General features: G+C 34.7%; 1 protein-coding gene and 1 non-coding gene across 4 annotated transcripts; both read left to right on the forward strand.

Moving 5' to 3' along the window:
- Positions 1 to 1,601: 1,601 nt before the first annotated feature.
- LOC110666848 (transcription initiation factor TFIID subunit 12b) lies at positions 1,602 to 17,658 on the forward strand. 3 transcript variants are annotated; one of them, XM_058149117.1, is made up of 9 exons: positions 1,602 to 2,313; positions 11,923 to 12,135; positions 13,083 to 13,685; positions 13,824 to 13,898; positions 14,156 to 14,234; positions 15,149 to 15,213; positions 15,593 to 15,627; positions 15,933 to 15,976; positions 17,263 to 17,658. In XM_058149117.1, exons 1-9 carry the CDS (start codon positions 1,657 to 1,659, stop codon positions 17,283 to 17,285), a joined length of 1,794 nt encoding a protein of 597 aa, XP_058005100.1. In that variant the 5' UTR covers positions 1,602 to 1,656; the 3' UTR covers positions 17,286 to 17,658. The 3 variants fall into 3 exon arrangements, 2 of the variants coding, with proteins under 2 accessions (XP_058005100.1, XP_021683179.2); XR_009149583.1 differs by having other exon boundaries at positions 1,603 to 2,313; positions 15,712 to 15,976; XM_021827487.2 differs by having other exon boundaries at positions 1,604 to 2,313; positions 11,926 to 12,135.
- Positions 9,051 to 9,157, forward strand: LOC131181125 (small nucleolar RNA R71). Its single transcript, XR_009149753.1, has one exon. It is a non-coding gene; the product is annotated as a small nucleolar RNA R71 (small nucleolar RNA).
- Positions 17,659 to 18,532: the final 874 nt, after the last annotated feature.

Consider the following 18,532-nt stretch of genomic DNA (forward strand, 5'->3'; position numbering starts at 1 on the left):
AATTTATTATCTTATTGTGTAATAATTTTTAAATTCTATAAAAATATCACATGATATAAATAATTAATTATATATATATATATATATATAATGTAATACGTGTGTAATGTTAGTAATAGGGTTATGAAAATTACCGCAATGAATACTGTAACTGAAATCCTGCATGGCTTATCAATTTATAATTTATATATTTTATAAAGAATATATCAAATATTTCTTTAATTAAATATATTATTAATTTAAAATTAATATTAAACAGGATTTTATATGGTAAGGATGTGCCTAAAATATAACACAAGAAAATGAAATAATTTGATTGAATTATGTATATGTATTATATTTTGATAAGAAATATTTTACTTAACAGGTGTATTATCCCAGTTTAATAATTATATGATGTATGCATGTAACAATTATTTATTTTTTTAGATTGTGATATTTATAAATTAATTAATTAATTATTTTATTAATTAAATATGATATGAAATATATATTAAATTTATTAAATTAGCTTATATTTTATATATTTAAAATGCTAAATATTAAAGAGGATATCTAATGAAAAGGAGGTATCTAAAATATAACGCAAGGATTGCTATAATTTGATTAAATTACGTATGTATAGAATATTTTAATAAAAATTATTTTGCTCCAAAAATATATTTTGTCAGTTTAATAATTATATAATATATACATGGAATGTAAATAGTTTAAAATATATGATAATTATTTATTTTATTTTTTGATAGACTGCATTATTTATAAATTAATTAATTAAATATTTCATAAGTTAAATATATGAAAATTTCTACCGTAACTTTAATTTTTACATAATAAAATTTACTTTATTAATAATTATCCTTAAATGAACTGATAAATTCTAATTTAATGATTAAAAGAACAGAGTATAAACAAAGTTTATTGAAAATAATATACTACTTAACTCAACTAAATTAAATTTTTATCTTAAAAATTTAAGGCTTGAAAATACTATGCATTAATTAAATATAATATAAATTATAGTATTAAATTTATTAAATTAATTTAATTAAATATTTTATTAAGTATATTTTATATATTAAAATTTTAAATATTAAAAATTAGAAAATAAAATTTTTGTAATTTACAATAAAATTTCAGTATTTTATAATATAATGAAATAATTAATTTTTAAATTTAAAAAATATTTTAATTTATTCAATGAAAATATAGATAAATAAAAGGAATTTAAAAATATATATATATATATATATATTTTTTTTTAAATTCATAAAAGTGACTGAGTATGCGAATATTGGCATCGCACTTCACTATTATATGTAGACATATTTTGTCCAACCTCAACAGGCCACGTGTGTTTGACTTTTTGTATTCGTCGTGACCCAACCCCACCATAACACGAGGGACTCCAGATCGTAGACCCTTTCGTGTACGGCCAGGATCTCTCCCCACCCCTACGCTTAAACGGGTCATCTTTTCGACAAAAAAATAAAAAAAAAGGGTCATTTCTGTTAATGAAAAGAAAATTTGAAAATTTGGCTGCAACTTCTGATGAGCAAAACCCAAACAACAATGGATTAACGCCACAACACACCAACCCAACACCCCCCCCCCCCCCCCCCCCTCCCTTGCACAAAACCAAAATTCCTTCTTATAATGGCAGAAACTGCAGCTTCTTCCCCTCTACCCATCCCTTCTCCGAATCCGATGGACCCATCACCACCACCACCTCCTTCTCAGCCGCAACCACAATCACAACCACAGCCCACGACGTTAACAAATTCGAACTCCAACACCTTAGCTCTAACACCACCACAACCACAAGCACAAACACCAACATCCAGCATGTCGAATTTACCTCAAAATCCAAAAATTGCATCTCCATCTGTTGATCCACAAATCTCATCGCCTTCTCTTTCCTCTCAACAACAACAGCAACCTGTTGTGCAGCTGCAGCAGCAATTGCAGCAACAGAATGTCACAGCCACGTCCAACTATCAAATTCCACAATCTCTTCAAAGATCTCCTTCTATTTCTCGTTTAAGCCAAATTAACCAACAGCAACAGCAGCAGAATCAATACAGTGGTGTCTTGAGGCAGCAGCAGCAACAGGGACTATATGGGCAAGTGAATTTTGGTGGGTCGGGTTCAATTCAACAGAATTTACAGCAGAATTCGCAGAATCAACAGATGGGTGGTGCCAACTTTTCGCGGTCTACACTTCTTGGCCAGAGCGGGCATCTGCCTATGCTGAATGGAGCAGGGGCAGTGGCAGCAGCAGCAGCTGCAGCTCAGTTGAATTTGTTGGCCTCGGTATGAATTGTGTTACTCTTTTGAGTCCTAGATTGTGCCTATTAGAATTCAATTGCAAATTAAATGAATTTATTTTTGTTTGCTACTAAACAAAGTGTAAACTTGTTTTTGTGTTAAAATTTAATCTGAATTTTTGAATTAGTTTTATGGGTTCTTGAAGTGAAGCTTTTGTAATCTTTGAAGTTGTCAGTTTTTCATTAATGATTGATATATGCTCTTGTTTGTTCAGCGGATGTTTTTATGGGATATTGATGGTTATCATTCCACCAGAAATTAAATTAAACATTAATAAAATATTTTCTGCAATAAGTGGTAACGCTATAGACTGAATTACAAAATTTTGTGCACTTGTGTAATGGAAAAAGAAACAAAGGTTGGGGGCTAATTTACAATACAAAGAAGAAATCAAAAATTAAGAACTAAAATTAAATATGAAACTCTTAAATTAAACAGACATCAGTCCAAAGTAATTTGCATTTCATTGATTCGATCATAGACAAAAGAAATACAATTATATCTTATTGAATACTTAATATAGATTTACCAAACAGTGAGGTAAACCCCTAACTTCCCTATACTCATCAATTCGAACCCAGCACTCTTGTTGACTTTAATTATTAATTGAATTGGTATTAAGCAGTCCTCATCAAATTAATAATTACTTTAAGAATAGGAAGTAGTTAACTTGAACAACAATTTATGAAGTATAAATCATTTAATTCACCTTATTGTTTCTTTATGTTATTATCGAAAACTGGGATCATAATCAATAAAACCTAATTGCTACTCATGTTCAATTTTACACAACAATTACAGATTATAAAGATGAACTAGCAATTGATCACATCAAACAATTAACTAATATGCCTTTTTAGCAAATCATTCAATAGATCAAAGACAATGAAATCAAAAAATAATATATATTCAAAAAGACATAAATTAAATTAAGAATCTGGTCTCACAAATCACGCAAAAGACCTTGAATCCCTTGAACTGAATTAAAAACTTAATCATTCATGTTCATGGCTTACAGAAAATTAAAGAAGAAAATTGAAGAAATCTAGAATGTGAATGGAGAACGAAAGTTTGATCCTCCTCTGTCGAGAGGCTGCTGAATCTCCTTTTTGTCGGCTGTTGCCTCTTCTATTTATAATAAATGGCCTAAGGTTAGGTTTAAGAGTCTTTATCTCTGTCAAAAACTGCAACTGGAGCAAAATCAGGAAACTGATTGTCGACGGATATACAGCCCGTGTATCACTACAAGGCTCAGGGCCGTGTAACTTACTGGAGCTGAGTGGTTATGTTTTGTATTGGGCCGTGTAACTTACTGAAGCTGAGTGGGTATGTTTTGTATTGGCACAAAAGGTTACACGGATCTCCAGGATTTACATGGGTCAAGTTACATGACCCGTGTACTTTGTTTCTTCCTCGATTCTCTGGATTTCTTCTGGCAGAATGTTACACGGGTTTGTGATTGTGCTTACACGACTCGTGTACTTTGTATCAACAACGCTTCTCAATTATTCGCCATTTTCAAGCTTCCTTCCACACTTATATGCTCTGGAACTTCACCAAAACCCTGAAAAATACAGAAAGAGTCAGATTAATGCAAATGCTAAAAATTTCTCCATTTAACACAATTATTTCAACAACTCTCTAAACATATGCCTAATAGATAATTATATTTTAATCAACTGAATTAGGCATAAAGATATCCCGAAAACACTAAATGTTATGGGAGTAAAATTAATAAATTATGTACTTATCAAATTCCCTCACACTTATTCCATGCTTGTCCTCAAACATGACTTAAACTCTCAATCAACTCCACTTATAAGTTCCTAAACTTCACCCTATCACAACAATCTCTAACAAAAGATTAAAAGTTTAAAAGAAGAGGCAAGTAAGGTAATAACCATCATAATAAATTCCATCAACACAATACCAATATATCAATAATTTTTCAACACAAAACAAAAGGCTTGAAATCAATTAAACTCATACAATTAAAGTTCCATAAAGTTGCTCTATGGTGTGGAGAAGAGGGAAAATCCATCATTAAAGTTACTATTACCTTGCCTAAAATTTCAAAAATTCAATCTAAAATAGAAAAGTCATTTCAAGGACAAAGCACTTCTCTCCGGGAGTTAATATAGAATCATGAATCAAGCTTATAAGAACAAATTTATTTATTTATTTATTTTTAATTTTTTTTTAATATTCAAAAAGATTGCAGCAACAAATTTCTCCTCTTCTACACTTAAAACTTACATTGTCCTCAATGTAAAGCCCAAATGCAAAAGAAAAGGAAAAAATATGCTAGAAAATAAAATAAGATAAAGGAAAGAAAACAAATCTGATTGTGGCTAATAAGCCACCCATGGGTTGCCTCCCAAGAAGCACATTTGTTTATCGTCGTTAGCTCGACATGGCAAAGTTCCTTAATCCTCATAAATGGGGTTACTCAATTTGAGCTCCTCCACTATATGCTCCTGAAACCCTTCATAAAATGGCTTGAGTCTATGACCGTTGACTTTGAACACCTTATTAGTTACTAAACTTTGAATTTCAACTGCACCATAAGAAAACACATTTGTAACAACAAAGGGTCCAATCTAAGCTGTTAGACACCTCTGCTTGCCCACTTGTTTGAGGATGATAAGCTGTAGATACTCTATGGAAAACACCATATCTCCTCAACAATGCCTCAACAGTTCTATCACAAAAATGTGTGTCCTGGTCACTGATTAAAGCTCTAAGAACTCCAAACCTGCTAAAAATGTTTGACTTGATAAAACCTACGACAGTTTTAGAATCATCAGTGCTGCTAGCTTTGGCTTCCACCCATTTCGAAACATAATCAGCAGCAAGTAATATATAAACAAAGCCAAAAGAAGAAGGAAATGGACCCATACAATCAATACCCCACACATCAAAAATCTCACAAACAAGTATTGGATTATGAATCATCTCATTCCTACGGGTTAAACTTCCTGTTCTTTGACATTATTCACAATTTTTGCAAATCAAATATGAATCACGAAATATAGTGGGCTAGTAAAAATCACAATCTAATATTTTTCTACCTGTTCTCTTGGGTCCAAAATGACCTCCATATGCATAGGCATGACAAAAAGCAATAATAGATTGAATCTCATTATCAGGAACACATCTCCTAATAATTTGATCGGAACAAAATTTTCACAAATACGGGTCATCCCACACATAATACTTAGCCTCACTTTTCAATTTCTCTTTCTTAGCTCTACTCAAATCAAAAGGCACAACCTTAGTAATCAAATAATTCACCAAATCAGCATACTAAGGGATCGTACCTTGCAATTTAAATAATTGCTCATCAGGAAAAAGTTCTTGCAAAGGAAGTGGATCTTCTTGTGTCACTAAATGATCTGCTACCAGGTTCTCAGCTCCTTTCTTATTCTTGATTTGAAGATCAAATTCTTGCTGCAGAAGGATCCATCTAATCAACCTTGGTTTTGCTTCCTTCTTTGCTAAGAGATATTTCAACGCTGCATGATCAGAGAAGATAATTATTTTAAAACCAAGCAAATATGACCGAAATTTATTTACAGCAAAAGCTATAGCCAAAAACTCTTTTTCGGTCATAGAATAATTGCGCTAAGCTGAATTGAGTGTTCTGGATGCATAATAAATGACATGAAAGAGCTTCCCAACACGCTGTCCTAAAATTGCTCCCACTGCATAATTACTCGCGTCACACATAATTTCAAACCGTATAGTCCAATCAGGAGCCTGGATAATAGGGGGTGATGTCAATGCAGATTTCAATTTGTCAAAAGCCTCCTTGCACTCTTCACTGAACTTAAAAGGAACATCTTTTTGCCAGAGTCTAGACAAAGGCAATGTTATCTTAGAGAAATCCTTAATGAACCTGCGATAGAAACCTGCATGACCAAGAAAGAGCGTACTTCCCTCACAGTTGTGGGGTAGGGTAAGTTCACAATTAAATCAATTTTAGATTTATCCACCTCAATACCCCTATTAGAGACAACATGACCCAAAACAATCCCCTGTTCCACCATAAAATGACACTTCTCATAATTCAAAACAAGATTTTTCTCAATGCATCTCTCAAGAACAGAAGTTAAATGATGTAAACATGCATCAAATGAATCACCATACACAGTAAAATCATCTATGAACACCTCAATGCAAGTATCAATGTAATCCGAAAATATGCTCATCATGCATCTCTGAAATGTGGCAGGTGCATTACAAAGCCCGAAGGGCATCCTTCTAAAAGCAAAAGTTCCAAAAGGGCAAGTGAAGGTAGTCTTCTCTTGATCCTCCGGTGCAATCACAATTTGATTATATCCAGAAAAGCCATCGAGAAAACAGAAATAAGACTTACCTGCTAACAGCTCAAGCATCTGATCAATGAATGGTAGTGAGAAGTGGTCATTCCTTGTTGTTGAATTCAGCTTGTGGTAGTCTATGCACATTTGCCATCCACTCTAAATCCTTGTTAGAACAAGTTCATTATCTTGATTTGCTACCACAGTGACTCCTGATTTTTTTAGCACTACTTGGACTGGACTTACCTATTTGTTGTCTGAAATTGGGTAAATAACTCCTGCATCTAGTAGCTTTAAAATCTTCTTCTTCACAAACTCCATCATTTGTGAGTTCAATCTCCTTTGAGCTTCTCTACTTGGTTTAGCCTCATCCTCCAATAAAATCCTGTGCATGCACACTGATGGACTTATACCTTTGATGTCAGCTATTGTCCATCTAATTGCTTCCTTGTGTATTCTTAGAACTCTAATCAATCTGTCTTCTTGAATCTTTGTTAAATTACTTGAGATGATAACTGGAAGTGTCTCATTGGCTCCCAAGTAAACATACTTCAAATGTTCAGGTAAAGGCTTGAGTTCAAGAACTGGTGTCTGCACCACAGAAGGTAATAATTTTGTGTGAGATACAAGTAAGTCAATATTTGATACTCCATACCTTTTTGGAACAGGAGGTAAAGACTGCAATGCCATTACTGCATCTTGAACCTCTACACTTAATGGCTGATTGGTACTGATTTCTTGAATTTCTTGACTAATCACCACTTCTAACTCATCCTCTATGCTTAATTCAAAAACATCTTGCATAAATGAATCAACAACATCAATAGAAAAAACAGAATGGTCATCAGCAGGATACTTCATGGCATCAAAGATATTAAATTTGACAGTCTCTCCATCAAACTCCATAGTTAAGGTACCATCATCCACATCATTGTCTTGGCAGTTTTTGGGAAAGGTCTTCCAAACAAAATCAAAGCTGATTTTGATGTGGGAACACTATCCTCCATATCCAGAATGTAAAAATCTGTAGGAAAAATCAATTCTCCAACCTGCACCAACACATCCTCAACTACTTCCAATGGGTAAGCATTAGAACGATCAGCTAACTGAATAATGACACTGATTTCTTTCAAAGGACCCAAATTTAAAGTTTGAAAAACTGAATTTGATATAACATTAATAGATGCTCCTAAATCTGCCATTGCACGTTCAAATTTAGAATTACCTATTCTGCAGGGAATAGAAAACAAACCTGGATCCTTACACTTAGGGGGTAATTTTTGCTGAATTAATGCCGACACATTTTCCCCCACACTGATCTTTTCATTATTCCTCAACTTGTGCTTTGTAGTGCATAGTTTCTTAAGGAATTTAGCATACTTGGGAACTTGTTTGATCGCATCAAGTAAAGGTATATTCACCTCCACCTTTCTGAAAGTCTCCAAAATTTCTTTCTCTTGTTATTCTTTCTTAGTCTTAGCCAACCTGCATGGGAATGGAGGAAGAACAGAATTATTAACCTTATTCAAGTTAGGTTCAGTATTTATTTCAACTTCAGGAACTTCAGACTCTTTTGGCTCTTTTGCTCCTTGCTTATTTTTTTTCATTGGCTCATGTGGAGTCTGGCTATCAACTTCTTTCCCACTCCGCAACAGTATAGCACTCGCATTTTCTCTGGGATTCATGACTGTTTGTGATGGAAGTTTTCCAGAACCTTGAGCTTCCAGCTTACTTACAGATGAGGCTAACTGACCAATCTGCATCTCTATGTTTTGAATGTTATTTCTGGTCCCCTGTTGAAACTGTTATGTATTGTTAGCCAAAGCCTTAACAATTTCATCAAGTGACATACCTTGATTTGAGGGAGGTGGAGGTGGAGGTGGAGGTGGTTGATTTACTTGTGGTCTTTGCTGCTGGTATCGGTTTTGCACCGGTTGATTCCCATAACTCAAATTGAGACGATCTCGCCATCCTGGATTATAAGTATCAGAAAATGGATCATACCTGCATTGTGGCTGTCCATAATGTCCTATTGCATTAGCATGTTGCATTGATTCATCCTCTTGTAACACAGGACGCATGTCAGTAGCATGACCCAAACCTGAACAAATTCCACATACCTTAACAGTTTGCATGTTCCCTACGGTCAACTGCCTCACCAAAGAAGTTAAATCATAAATTTGTTTCTCAAGGTTAGATGTACTTACCTCATTAACCTTCATAGGTGTGTGATCCATTCTCATTCCAAACTGCTGAGAATTTGCTGCAATGTTAGCAATCAGCCTCCTTGCCTCTTCTGGTGTCTTGTCAACCAAAGCTCCTCCACTAGCAGCATCTATCATACTGCAGTCCATTGGTAGAAGTCCCTTATAGAAATACTGAATCAAAAGCTACTCACTTATTTGATGATGGGGACAGCTTGCACACAGTTTCTTAAATCGTTCCCAATACTCATACAAGCTCTCTCCATTGTACTGCCGGATGCCACAAATTTCTTTTCTTATGTTGGCAGCACGGGAAGCAGGAAAATACTTCTCCAGAAATATCTGCTTCATCCCATTCCATGAGTTGACAGATCCAGAAGGAAGGTAATACAACCAATCATTAGCTGTGTCTTCCAGTGAGAAAAGGAAAGCTCGAAGCTTGATTTGATCCTCTGAAACTCCTTGAGGTTTCATGCTGGAAAACACAACATGAAATTCTTTTAAATGCTTGTGTGGATCCTCACCTGTAAGACCATGAAACTTAGACAACAAATGGATTAGTCCAGATTTCAACTCAAAAGCAACATTTAAAGCAGGGTATTGAATACACAAAGGCTATTGGTTTAGATCAGGAGCAGCCAACTCTTTCAAAGTTCTAGCAGCCATGGTTTCGTTTTCGGAATTTGAATCCAAATCCGAATCTGAACTTAACTCCTTTGGAGATTGGACTCCTTCAGATGTACTCGGGATCTGCTTAGCCAATTTTCTCAACGGTTTAGCTATTTTTTCTACTTCTGGATCAAAGATCAACTCACCAGATTGAGAAGTTCTTGTCATAAACAAAAAGAAATCAAAGTAAAAACAGAAAAATGCCTCAAAACTCTAGAAAACAATCGAATTTGGCCTCAAAAGGGTGGGACTAAGGAATCCTACGGATTGATTAGTCTTGATCAGAACGTCGTTTCCTTCAAAATAGGTATGGGCCACCCTCCTAATTCAACCAAAATTCTTAATGAATGGTAACACCGTAATCATTTTTTTTTTCTTTTCAAAAACCTAAATTACCAGAAATTAAATTAACTGAAATTACCAGTAATGAAATATTTTCTGCAATAAGTGGTAAGTCCAGATCGAACCTTAGAAACTGAATTATTAAACTCCGTGCATTTGTGTAATAGAAAAAGAAACAAAGGTTGGGGAGGGGGGGGGATAATTCACAATCCAAAGAAGAAATCAAAAATTAAAAACTAAAATTAAATATGAAACTCTCAAATTAAACAGATTTCAGTCCATAGTAATTTGCATTCCAATGCATTGATTCGATCACAGACAAAAGAAATACAATTATATCTTATTGAATACTTAACTTAGATTTACCAAACAGCGAGGTAAACCCCTAACTTCCCTATACTCATCAATTCGAGCCCAGCACTCTTATTGACTCTAATTATTAACTGAATTGGTATTAAGCAATCCTCATCAAATTAATAATTGCTTTAAAAATAGGAAGTAGTTAAGCTGAACAACAATTTATAAAGCATAAATCATTTAATTTACCCTATTGTTTCCTTAGGTTATTATCAAAAACTGGAATCATAATCAATAAAACCTAATTGCTACTCATGTTCAATCTTACACAACAATTACGGATTATGAAGATAAACTAGCAATTGATCACATCAAACAATTAACTAATAGGCCTTTTTAGCAAATCATTCAATAGATCAAAGACAATGAAATCAGAAAATAATAGATATTCAAAAAGACATAAATTAAATTAAAAATCTGGTCTCACAAATCACGCAAAAGAACTTGAATCCCTTGAATTAAATTAAAAACTTAGCCACTCATGTTTATGGCTTACAGAAAATTAAAGAAAAAAATTGAAGAAATCTAGAATGTGAATGGAGAACGAAAGTCTGATCTTCCTCTGTCGAGAGGCTGCTGAATCTCCTTTTTGTCAGCTGCTGTCTCTTCTATTTATAATAAATGGCCTAGAGTTAGGTTTAAGAGTCTTTCTCTCTGTCAAAAACTGCAACTGGAGCAAAATCAGGAAACTGATTGTCCATGGATACACGGTCCGTGTATCACTACACGGCCCAGGGTCGTGTAACTTACTGGAGCTGAGTGGGTATGTTTTGTATTGGCACGGAAGGTTACACGGGTCTCCAGGATTTACACGGGTCAAGTTACACGGCCCATGTACTTTGTTTCTTCCTCGGTTCTCTGGATTTCTTCTGGCAGAATGTTACACGAGCCTGTGGTTGTGCTTACACGACCCGTGTACTTTGTATCAACAACGCTTCTCAATCCTTCGCCCTTTTCAAGCTTCCTTCCACACTGCTTTGGAACTTCACCAAAACTCTGAAAAATACAGAAAGAGTTAGATTAATGCAAATGCTAAAAATTTCTTTATTTAACACAATTATTTCAACAACTCTCTAAACATATGTCTAATAGATAATTATACTTTAATCAACTGAATTAGGCATAAAGATACCCTAGAAACACTAAATGTGATGGGAGTAAAATTAATAAATTATGCATTTATCAGATATGATTTGCTTAACAGATTTGTTGATATAAAATATAGGCCTGTTACTGCAATGCCTGCTTTTGAAAAGTTTGTTAGGTTCAATATTTCTGGGTATGAATTTGCTAAATATGAGGATGGATATTTCCTTTGAGTATGTGTCTCCAAAGTAGAAAAAAATTGGAGTTAGTTTTGCATGTGAAGTGATAAGAGTACTTTTCTAACAGTTAGTCTTGGTATGGATGCTTTAAAGTTGTTGGCTAGTGATAGTGAAAGACAAGTAATGACAGTCTGTTGTATGGTATTTAGGCTAGGTGTAAACAAATTCTTTTACATGGGGACTAATGATTGAATAATGTATTAGTGCTATGAGTTGTATTTTTGCGTTTGGACTTGGAAATTGGGGTATTTCTATTGTGCAAAGTGACTACATTTATGATTTGTTACTAAGCTAGAAAAGTAATTGTGTTTTATTGCTTTATGATGAAAACAACAACATTCTCTAAAACAAGTGAGGTTTTGGATGTAACTGAAGCAGAAAGCTGGTTTAGTCCAAGGGTCTCAATTCCATCCTGGTAATTCTCCGGGGCAGCCTTTGCAGGGAATGCAAGCAATGGGAATGATGGGGTCACTCAATTTGAGCTCACAACTAAGGCCTAATGGTGCTCTAAGTTATGCTCAGCAACGGATAAATGCTGGACAAATGAGACAGCAACTGGCACAACAACATCCACTCACCTCTCCTCAGGTATCAATTTTTACAATAACATCACTTCATTCTGCTTCTTGTCAATGGATTAGGTGAAATTTGATATCCATAAATTTTTATCTTTATATTGATATCATTTCATCTTTTCTTATTGAATTGCTTTATATTTTCAGAGTATGATCTGGCTGATACCAAGTTTTTCTTAATATTAGTTGACTCCTCATTAAATGAGTCCATTCCGATGTTTGAATCTTACTTATCTTATAATGCTGAATACACATCAGTTTTGTGTTCGTTATTGAATTTTATTGAACATAATTCCATTTCATAGTCTGGTTCTGTTGTATTCATTCTCTAAAATTATATAATTGTTTTTACAAGGTTCTACATGATGGTTAACTAAAAGTTTCACCAAGCGAGAAATTTGGTTATTAACCTTGGGGTATTCCCTCACATTCTTTGGTTGATCTTAGCAGAATGCTTTTGAAATTTTAAAATGATGACATTATCCTTGTTTTGCTGTTGATTCCTGTTTCTTTGATGACATAAAAATTGTTATGGCTAATGATTTTGTTTCAGAAGTGGTCCAGGGTGACTCATGCTGTATATGTCTCTAGTAAGCATGTAATCTGTAAAATTTTCAAAAACTGATTTACATTCTTATGTTATCTGGTTGGTGCACTGAGCATTGTCATGTTGAATGTTGTTGATGATCAGCACCTTCTACTTATCATAGCAATAGGGCTCTGCTAGAATATAGTGATCATCTTTGCTACAAAGAAGTGTTTTTTATTCTGTTCATTCTTTCAATATGCATAGAAAACATATATTGCACTGTCAACTTTTGGAATCATTACTAGAATCTGAATTAATAGATAAATGTGTTTTCTGGCTGCCAACTTTTGTGCAATTTTTTTAATCTATTTTACATTCAATTTTTGTGCATCCATAATTGATTATGACACTAACCACCTCTAAAATTACAGGTTCCAAACCTATCAAGGAAATCATCATTGGCATTTATGAACCCTCAGCTGTCCAGTCTGGCTCAGAATGCACAACCAGCTATGATGCAGAACTCTTTGTCACAGCAGCAATGGTTGAAGCAAATGCCAGCAATTTCTGGTCCTGCCTTACCAATCCGTCTTCAACAGCACCAGAGGCAGTCACCGGCTCTTTTGCAGCAGCAATTGGCTTCATCTCCTCAGTTGCACCAGAATTCAATGCCTTTAAACCCACAACAATTATCCCAACTGGTACAGCATCAGTCATCAATGGGTCACCAACAACTGCATCATCAGCAGCAGCAGCCACAGCAGCAGCAACAGCAGTTGCAACAACAACAACATCTATTACAACAGCAGCAACCACAGCAACAATTGCAACAACAATTAACCTTACATCAGCAGCAGCAACAGCAATCTCCAAGGATGCAAGGGCCCACAGGCCAGAAATCTCTTAGCTTGACGGGATCACAACCAGATGCAACAGCATCTGGTACGACTACACCTGGGGGGAGTTCAAGCCAGGGAACAGAAGCAACTAATCAACTGCTTGGGAAGAGAAAGATACAGGACTTGGTTTCACAGGTCTCCCCAGCAATTCACCCAGCCTAATGATCAGTTTCTTTTACACGCACTTTCTTGCTGTTATATCGTGCTCTTTCTTACTTTCTTGTTCTTTTAATGATAAAGATGCCGTGGTGTTTATCTTTTGGATGTGTTTAGGTAGATTCACGGGGAAAGCTAGATCCTGAAGTCGAAGATCTTCTTTTGGAGATTGCTGATGATTTTATTGAGTCGGTGAGGCTTACAAACCCACTTAACTTTCTCTGTGTTTGTTGTCTTGAACCCCTACTGAAAAAATAAATGTATCCAAACATGTGCACACATGACACGTGTCTGTGTGAGCACATGCATGCATGCATGTGTAGCACACATTTGCTTTTATTTTTTATGACATGCTTTTATTTTTTCAAAATCTCACTGCAGCAAATATTGCGTCAAACTTATCTTTGTGCCCTCTATACAGTGACTTGTTTTCTTGCATCAAAGTGCAGGTGACTACATTTACATGCAGTTTGGCCAAGCACCGAAAATCTTCAACTTTAGAATCCAAGGATTTATTGCTACACTTAGGTTTGTGCTGCATCATATGGATTTTCATCAGCATATTCTTCATATTTTGCATGAGATTATTAGTATCTGACACACATAATCACTAATTTTAGCAAATATTTTATTGGTTCAAGTTTAGGGAAGAAATTCTTATTATGCATGATCTAAAAATAGTGTTAAAAATTGTGGCTGTGGAATATGCATGGTGAATCATGAGTGAACTCTAATTGCTGTAAAAAATGGTAATGCCTTTATATGATGATCTATTTGTTGTCGTCCACTCTCCATTTATGTAGTCAATTAAATTTATTTTTGGTTTCCTGATTTGTTATAGGTTCTTTTGTTGAGATAGAAAAAGGAACATAATATTGTAGAAGATGCATATCAAAAACTTTTCTATTGGTTGTCAGGACTTCTGGTCCATAAGATATTGTTGTTACTAATGTCATTTGGTTCATAACTTTATCTTGTAAAATGGTTCAATATTGTATTTTTGTTTTCCTTCTCATCCTTTTTGCAATTTTATCAGGTGAAAATTTTTTTATGCTAAATTTTATGCATATTGTGAGTGAAAGCCAAAAGAGCTATGAGACCCTGGTAGAGACACCTATACATTTTCTCAAACCAATCATCAATGTCCAACTAGTCTTATTTGCATCACTAAAGTAATTGCTTGAGTTGGATAAGAAATTTGCTATACTTTCTACCTCAAGTTCTTTCCTGACATGAATGCTAGGATGCCTTCTCTCGCTCTCTCTCTCTCTCTCTCTCTCTCTTTCTTTCTCTCTCTCTTCCCAATGCATCAATATCAGTAGCATAGGTTGTGTAATAATTGATAGACTCGACATAAGAGTTGCAGTGATACATTGCTTATATTATCTTGAGGTGAGGCAAAATAAGTTCTTACAAAAACTGATGCATGAAAATCTGTGCAGAGAAGAATTGGCATCTGACAATTCCTGGATTTTCAACTGAAGAAAGAAACTTCCAAAGAAAACCTGTAAGCATCTGACTTTTTCTATTAGACATTTGTGAACTTGTGTATGGTATCGCTTTATTATTGTCAAACAACGATTTAGAGATGGAGGTACGATTTGTATCATACACTTGATTTTTCAAACTTTGAACCATAGTATCCAAAAATAATAATTATAATAGTCTCCTTTCGTCCATATGAGGCTTGTAATTTTTTTATTCTGATAGTGCATTTAATTTATTTGGTGCTCATCTCTCTCTCTCTCTCTCTCTCTCTCTTTCCTCTATGTGTGATCATGTTGGGCCATGCTGTTAACCTAGTCATATTATGCAACTCATTAGTATTTTTCAACAAAATAACGCTTCAAAGATGCAATTTGACATCTTGAGTTCAAAATGTGCAGTTATGGAGTGATCTTCACAAGAAGCGTTTGATATGGTAAGCGCAATCTCTCTACATGTTTTATTTGGTTCCTGCTCTTGTGGAGTGCTAAAACCTATTTTACACTGCTCATCCTGTCAGATTCGTGCATATAGAGAGTCCTCTGACTCAGAAACAAATAATAATAATAATCCTAAAGAGATGATGAGAGATGATGAGACAAGGGCTAGGCAACCCAGTTGTTATTAACCACCTGATATGACCTTCACCAAGTTCAGAGCAGTTGGTTTCCCAGTCAACCAGTTATCAAATGCTGCTGCAGATCACACGGTTTTAATGGATATGTTTCTCATTTCTGACAGTGTCTCCATGCTGATTGGGTATAACATGGACATGGACCTTGTTGGTAAGTTTTCAAGCTTTTATATGGTGGATTTTTCTCCCTATTCCCCTAACCTTAAACACGCCAAAAAACGAAAAAAATTGAAATAGCCATGGTAGGTGCAGATGTTGTGAATGAAATATGCTATCTTCAAATTAGGATCTTAGCTTCATTCTTTTGCGGGCTTATGGCATTTTCTTTCATTTTATGAACTACATATTTAAAGTATACAATTGTTGTCTCAAATCTGAATCTTGAAAATCTGGTGCAAGGGAGGATGAGAATTAAATATGTAATGTTGCATCCAAATTAGTTTTGGTAGCTGAATTATTTGTTACACCTAAAAGATAGATGAAGCAGAGAATCAACTCAGAAACTTGATGATCTGGTTAAGGTAATTTTGGGTGTTGTAGTTATATATGGTAAATAGTTTGGAGTGATCTGGAGACTACTTTGGTGTGGAAAGGTAATTTTCCTGTGGCAGATATCCATTGAGGTCCTTTATCTGAGTTATATGTTGAGAAGGTGAATTACTCAATGGAGGTTGTTTCTATCAAATCTGATGACTAGCATCAACAGGTGCCTGAGAAATTTGATGAATACATTTACTTGTTATAAATGAGATGAAATGCAGTGTCAATGGACCATCCATTAATTTACTTGGTGGCACAAGAGCTTTTGGGCCTTTGGCTTATAACTTTGATGTTGGTTGGTGATGAATATTCAAGAAATTTGGTAATTACATTTTGAGGTGATATATTTTTAGGACTAGTCTTTGAATCAGAATGCTAACATGGTCAAAATTTACCTATTTGGAATGCAATCCCAGGTAACTTATATCTTGTTTTGGACGATATTTGAGGAAAAAAATGCATTGAGAAATGTCTTTGGGTATCGATTTCTTATAATTTTTTACAACTTAGAATTGCCAAAATCATGTTTGTTAGTTTTAGATGAGATGAACTGTTTATTTTCCTTGATTTTGGACCTGCATGAGTGAGTTACCTTCTTTTCCTTCCCTAGACCCCTAGATGTGGTTATGTGTTTGTGAGGGTAAATTTTTTATGTTATTACAGTGAAAGTACATCAAAGCGTGTGTCATGTTATGCTTGGAAGGATATGAGAGGGGAAGAGGGGAAGAGGGAAAGAGAATTCATTTGTTTTGTAATGGTCATAGAACTTATATCTAGAGCATGGATTTCTTGATGCATTTGCCTAGATGTGAACCACTGTTGCTCTATATATGTCATCTATCCTTAAGCCTAAGTTTCTTCCATTGCTGCTAACTTGTAATAACTGCTTTTTTTCAGAGTTGGATTGGCAGAATCTTTAGCTGTAGTGGCAGATGTGTAATTTCTTGGCTAGCAGTAGAGGCCTGAAAATGGATTTACAAGATTGCAGCGTTGATCATCTGATTTACAGTTATTGTTGATGTATGATTATTTGATCTTGTGATTATGACCACAAGAATATACTTTGATGCAGTTATATGAGCACCAGAATATGCTATAGTGCAGTTATCAAAAAGAAAGAAAGGGATATCCTTGGGAGAGAGTTAATGAGCTGATAAATTTAGAAATAGCTCCCAGACCCCAGTTCAAGCTCTTGCAGCTTAAAGTGTAAAATGGAACTTGGGTTGGGTCGCATGTCGTATAGCTGTGTTGTTTAATATTTTATTAATTATTACAGAAACTTGTTTTTTCTTAGTTTCAGGGATTTGGGAATCTTTCTGGCCCTAAACTTCCCTAAGAGATGACACTCCCATCAATCTGCTCCGTTTTCTTTTTCTCCAATTATGACCTCTCTCCCCTTCTTCTGCATAATAAGTAGTTCTTCACCATCACAGTTGCTGTAAATACCATAGACATCCTCTCTAATGCCACTACAAAATATCCAAACCTCAGTGTGTAGAGAAATGATCAAACCTTCAAAATAGGTAGCATGTCTATCAAGAAATGCCCATGAAGTCGGCAAAATTGAAATGAAAGAAAACAAACAAAAAAAAATTGGCCAGAAATTTCACCATCAAGATTTTTGAAGGGCTTGATTTCATGGTTCGCTGTGAGGGAAAAATGAAATCCAGGTGCTGAAAATTTAAAAGAGAGAAGTGAAGAAAGGAAGTCTGAAAATGGAGATGTCATTTGGACTCTTCAATAAATAATAGATGGAGAACAAATCGGTTGTTAATTCATCTTCTGGAGGAGTAGTTCAGGTAATTGAAATATGCCTTAGCTTGCTTAGGTAGAAGAACTGGTCGTGCCAAGTTTGGAAGGAAGTGAAAGAGGGCATTCGTTGTTTAATTTCAGCAGTTGATGATTCAATCCCAGTTCAAAATGCAGGTAGTGTTTGATCCTTTGCTTGGAATTAAGATTTGTTTGGGGTTCTAATGATAATTTAAAAAAAAATATATGCTACAGATCCCATTGAAGATCTATGAAAAGTTGGGGATTGAATGATAATTTTTGGAATTATTACAGTGGATTTGGAGATCTAAAACATCTAAATTTATTGTTGGGGTTGAGAATTTGCTATCTATGGAGGAATGCTAGCCATCATCTTTAATAACAGTCACTTTTAACT

Source organism: Hevea brasiliensis, chromosome 6 (assembly GCF_030052815.1).
Source record: "Hevea brasiliensis isolate MT/VB/25A 57/8 chromosome 6, ASM3005281v1, whole genome shotgun sequence".
NCBI classification, from domain to species: domain Eukaryota; kingdom Viridiplantae; phylum Streptophyta; class Magnoliopsida; order Malpighiales; family Euphorbiaceae; genus Hevea; species Hevea brasiliensis.

Excerpts from the sequence above, each read along its gene's own strand:
- LOC110666848 (XM_058149117.1), top strand. The coding sequence starts at position 1,657 with ATGGCAGAAACTGCAGCTTCTTCCCCTCTACCCATCCCTTCTCCGAAT. Across the intron at positions 13,686-13,823 it reads TACAGGACTTGGTTTCACAG|GTAGATTCACGGGGAAAGCT; the intron begins GTCTCCCCAGCA and ends GGATGTGTTTAG. Across the intron at positions 14,235-15,148 it reads GGATTTATTGCTACACTTAG|AGAAGAATTGGCATCTGACA; the intron begins GTTTGTGCTGCA and ends AAATCTGTGCAG.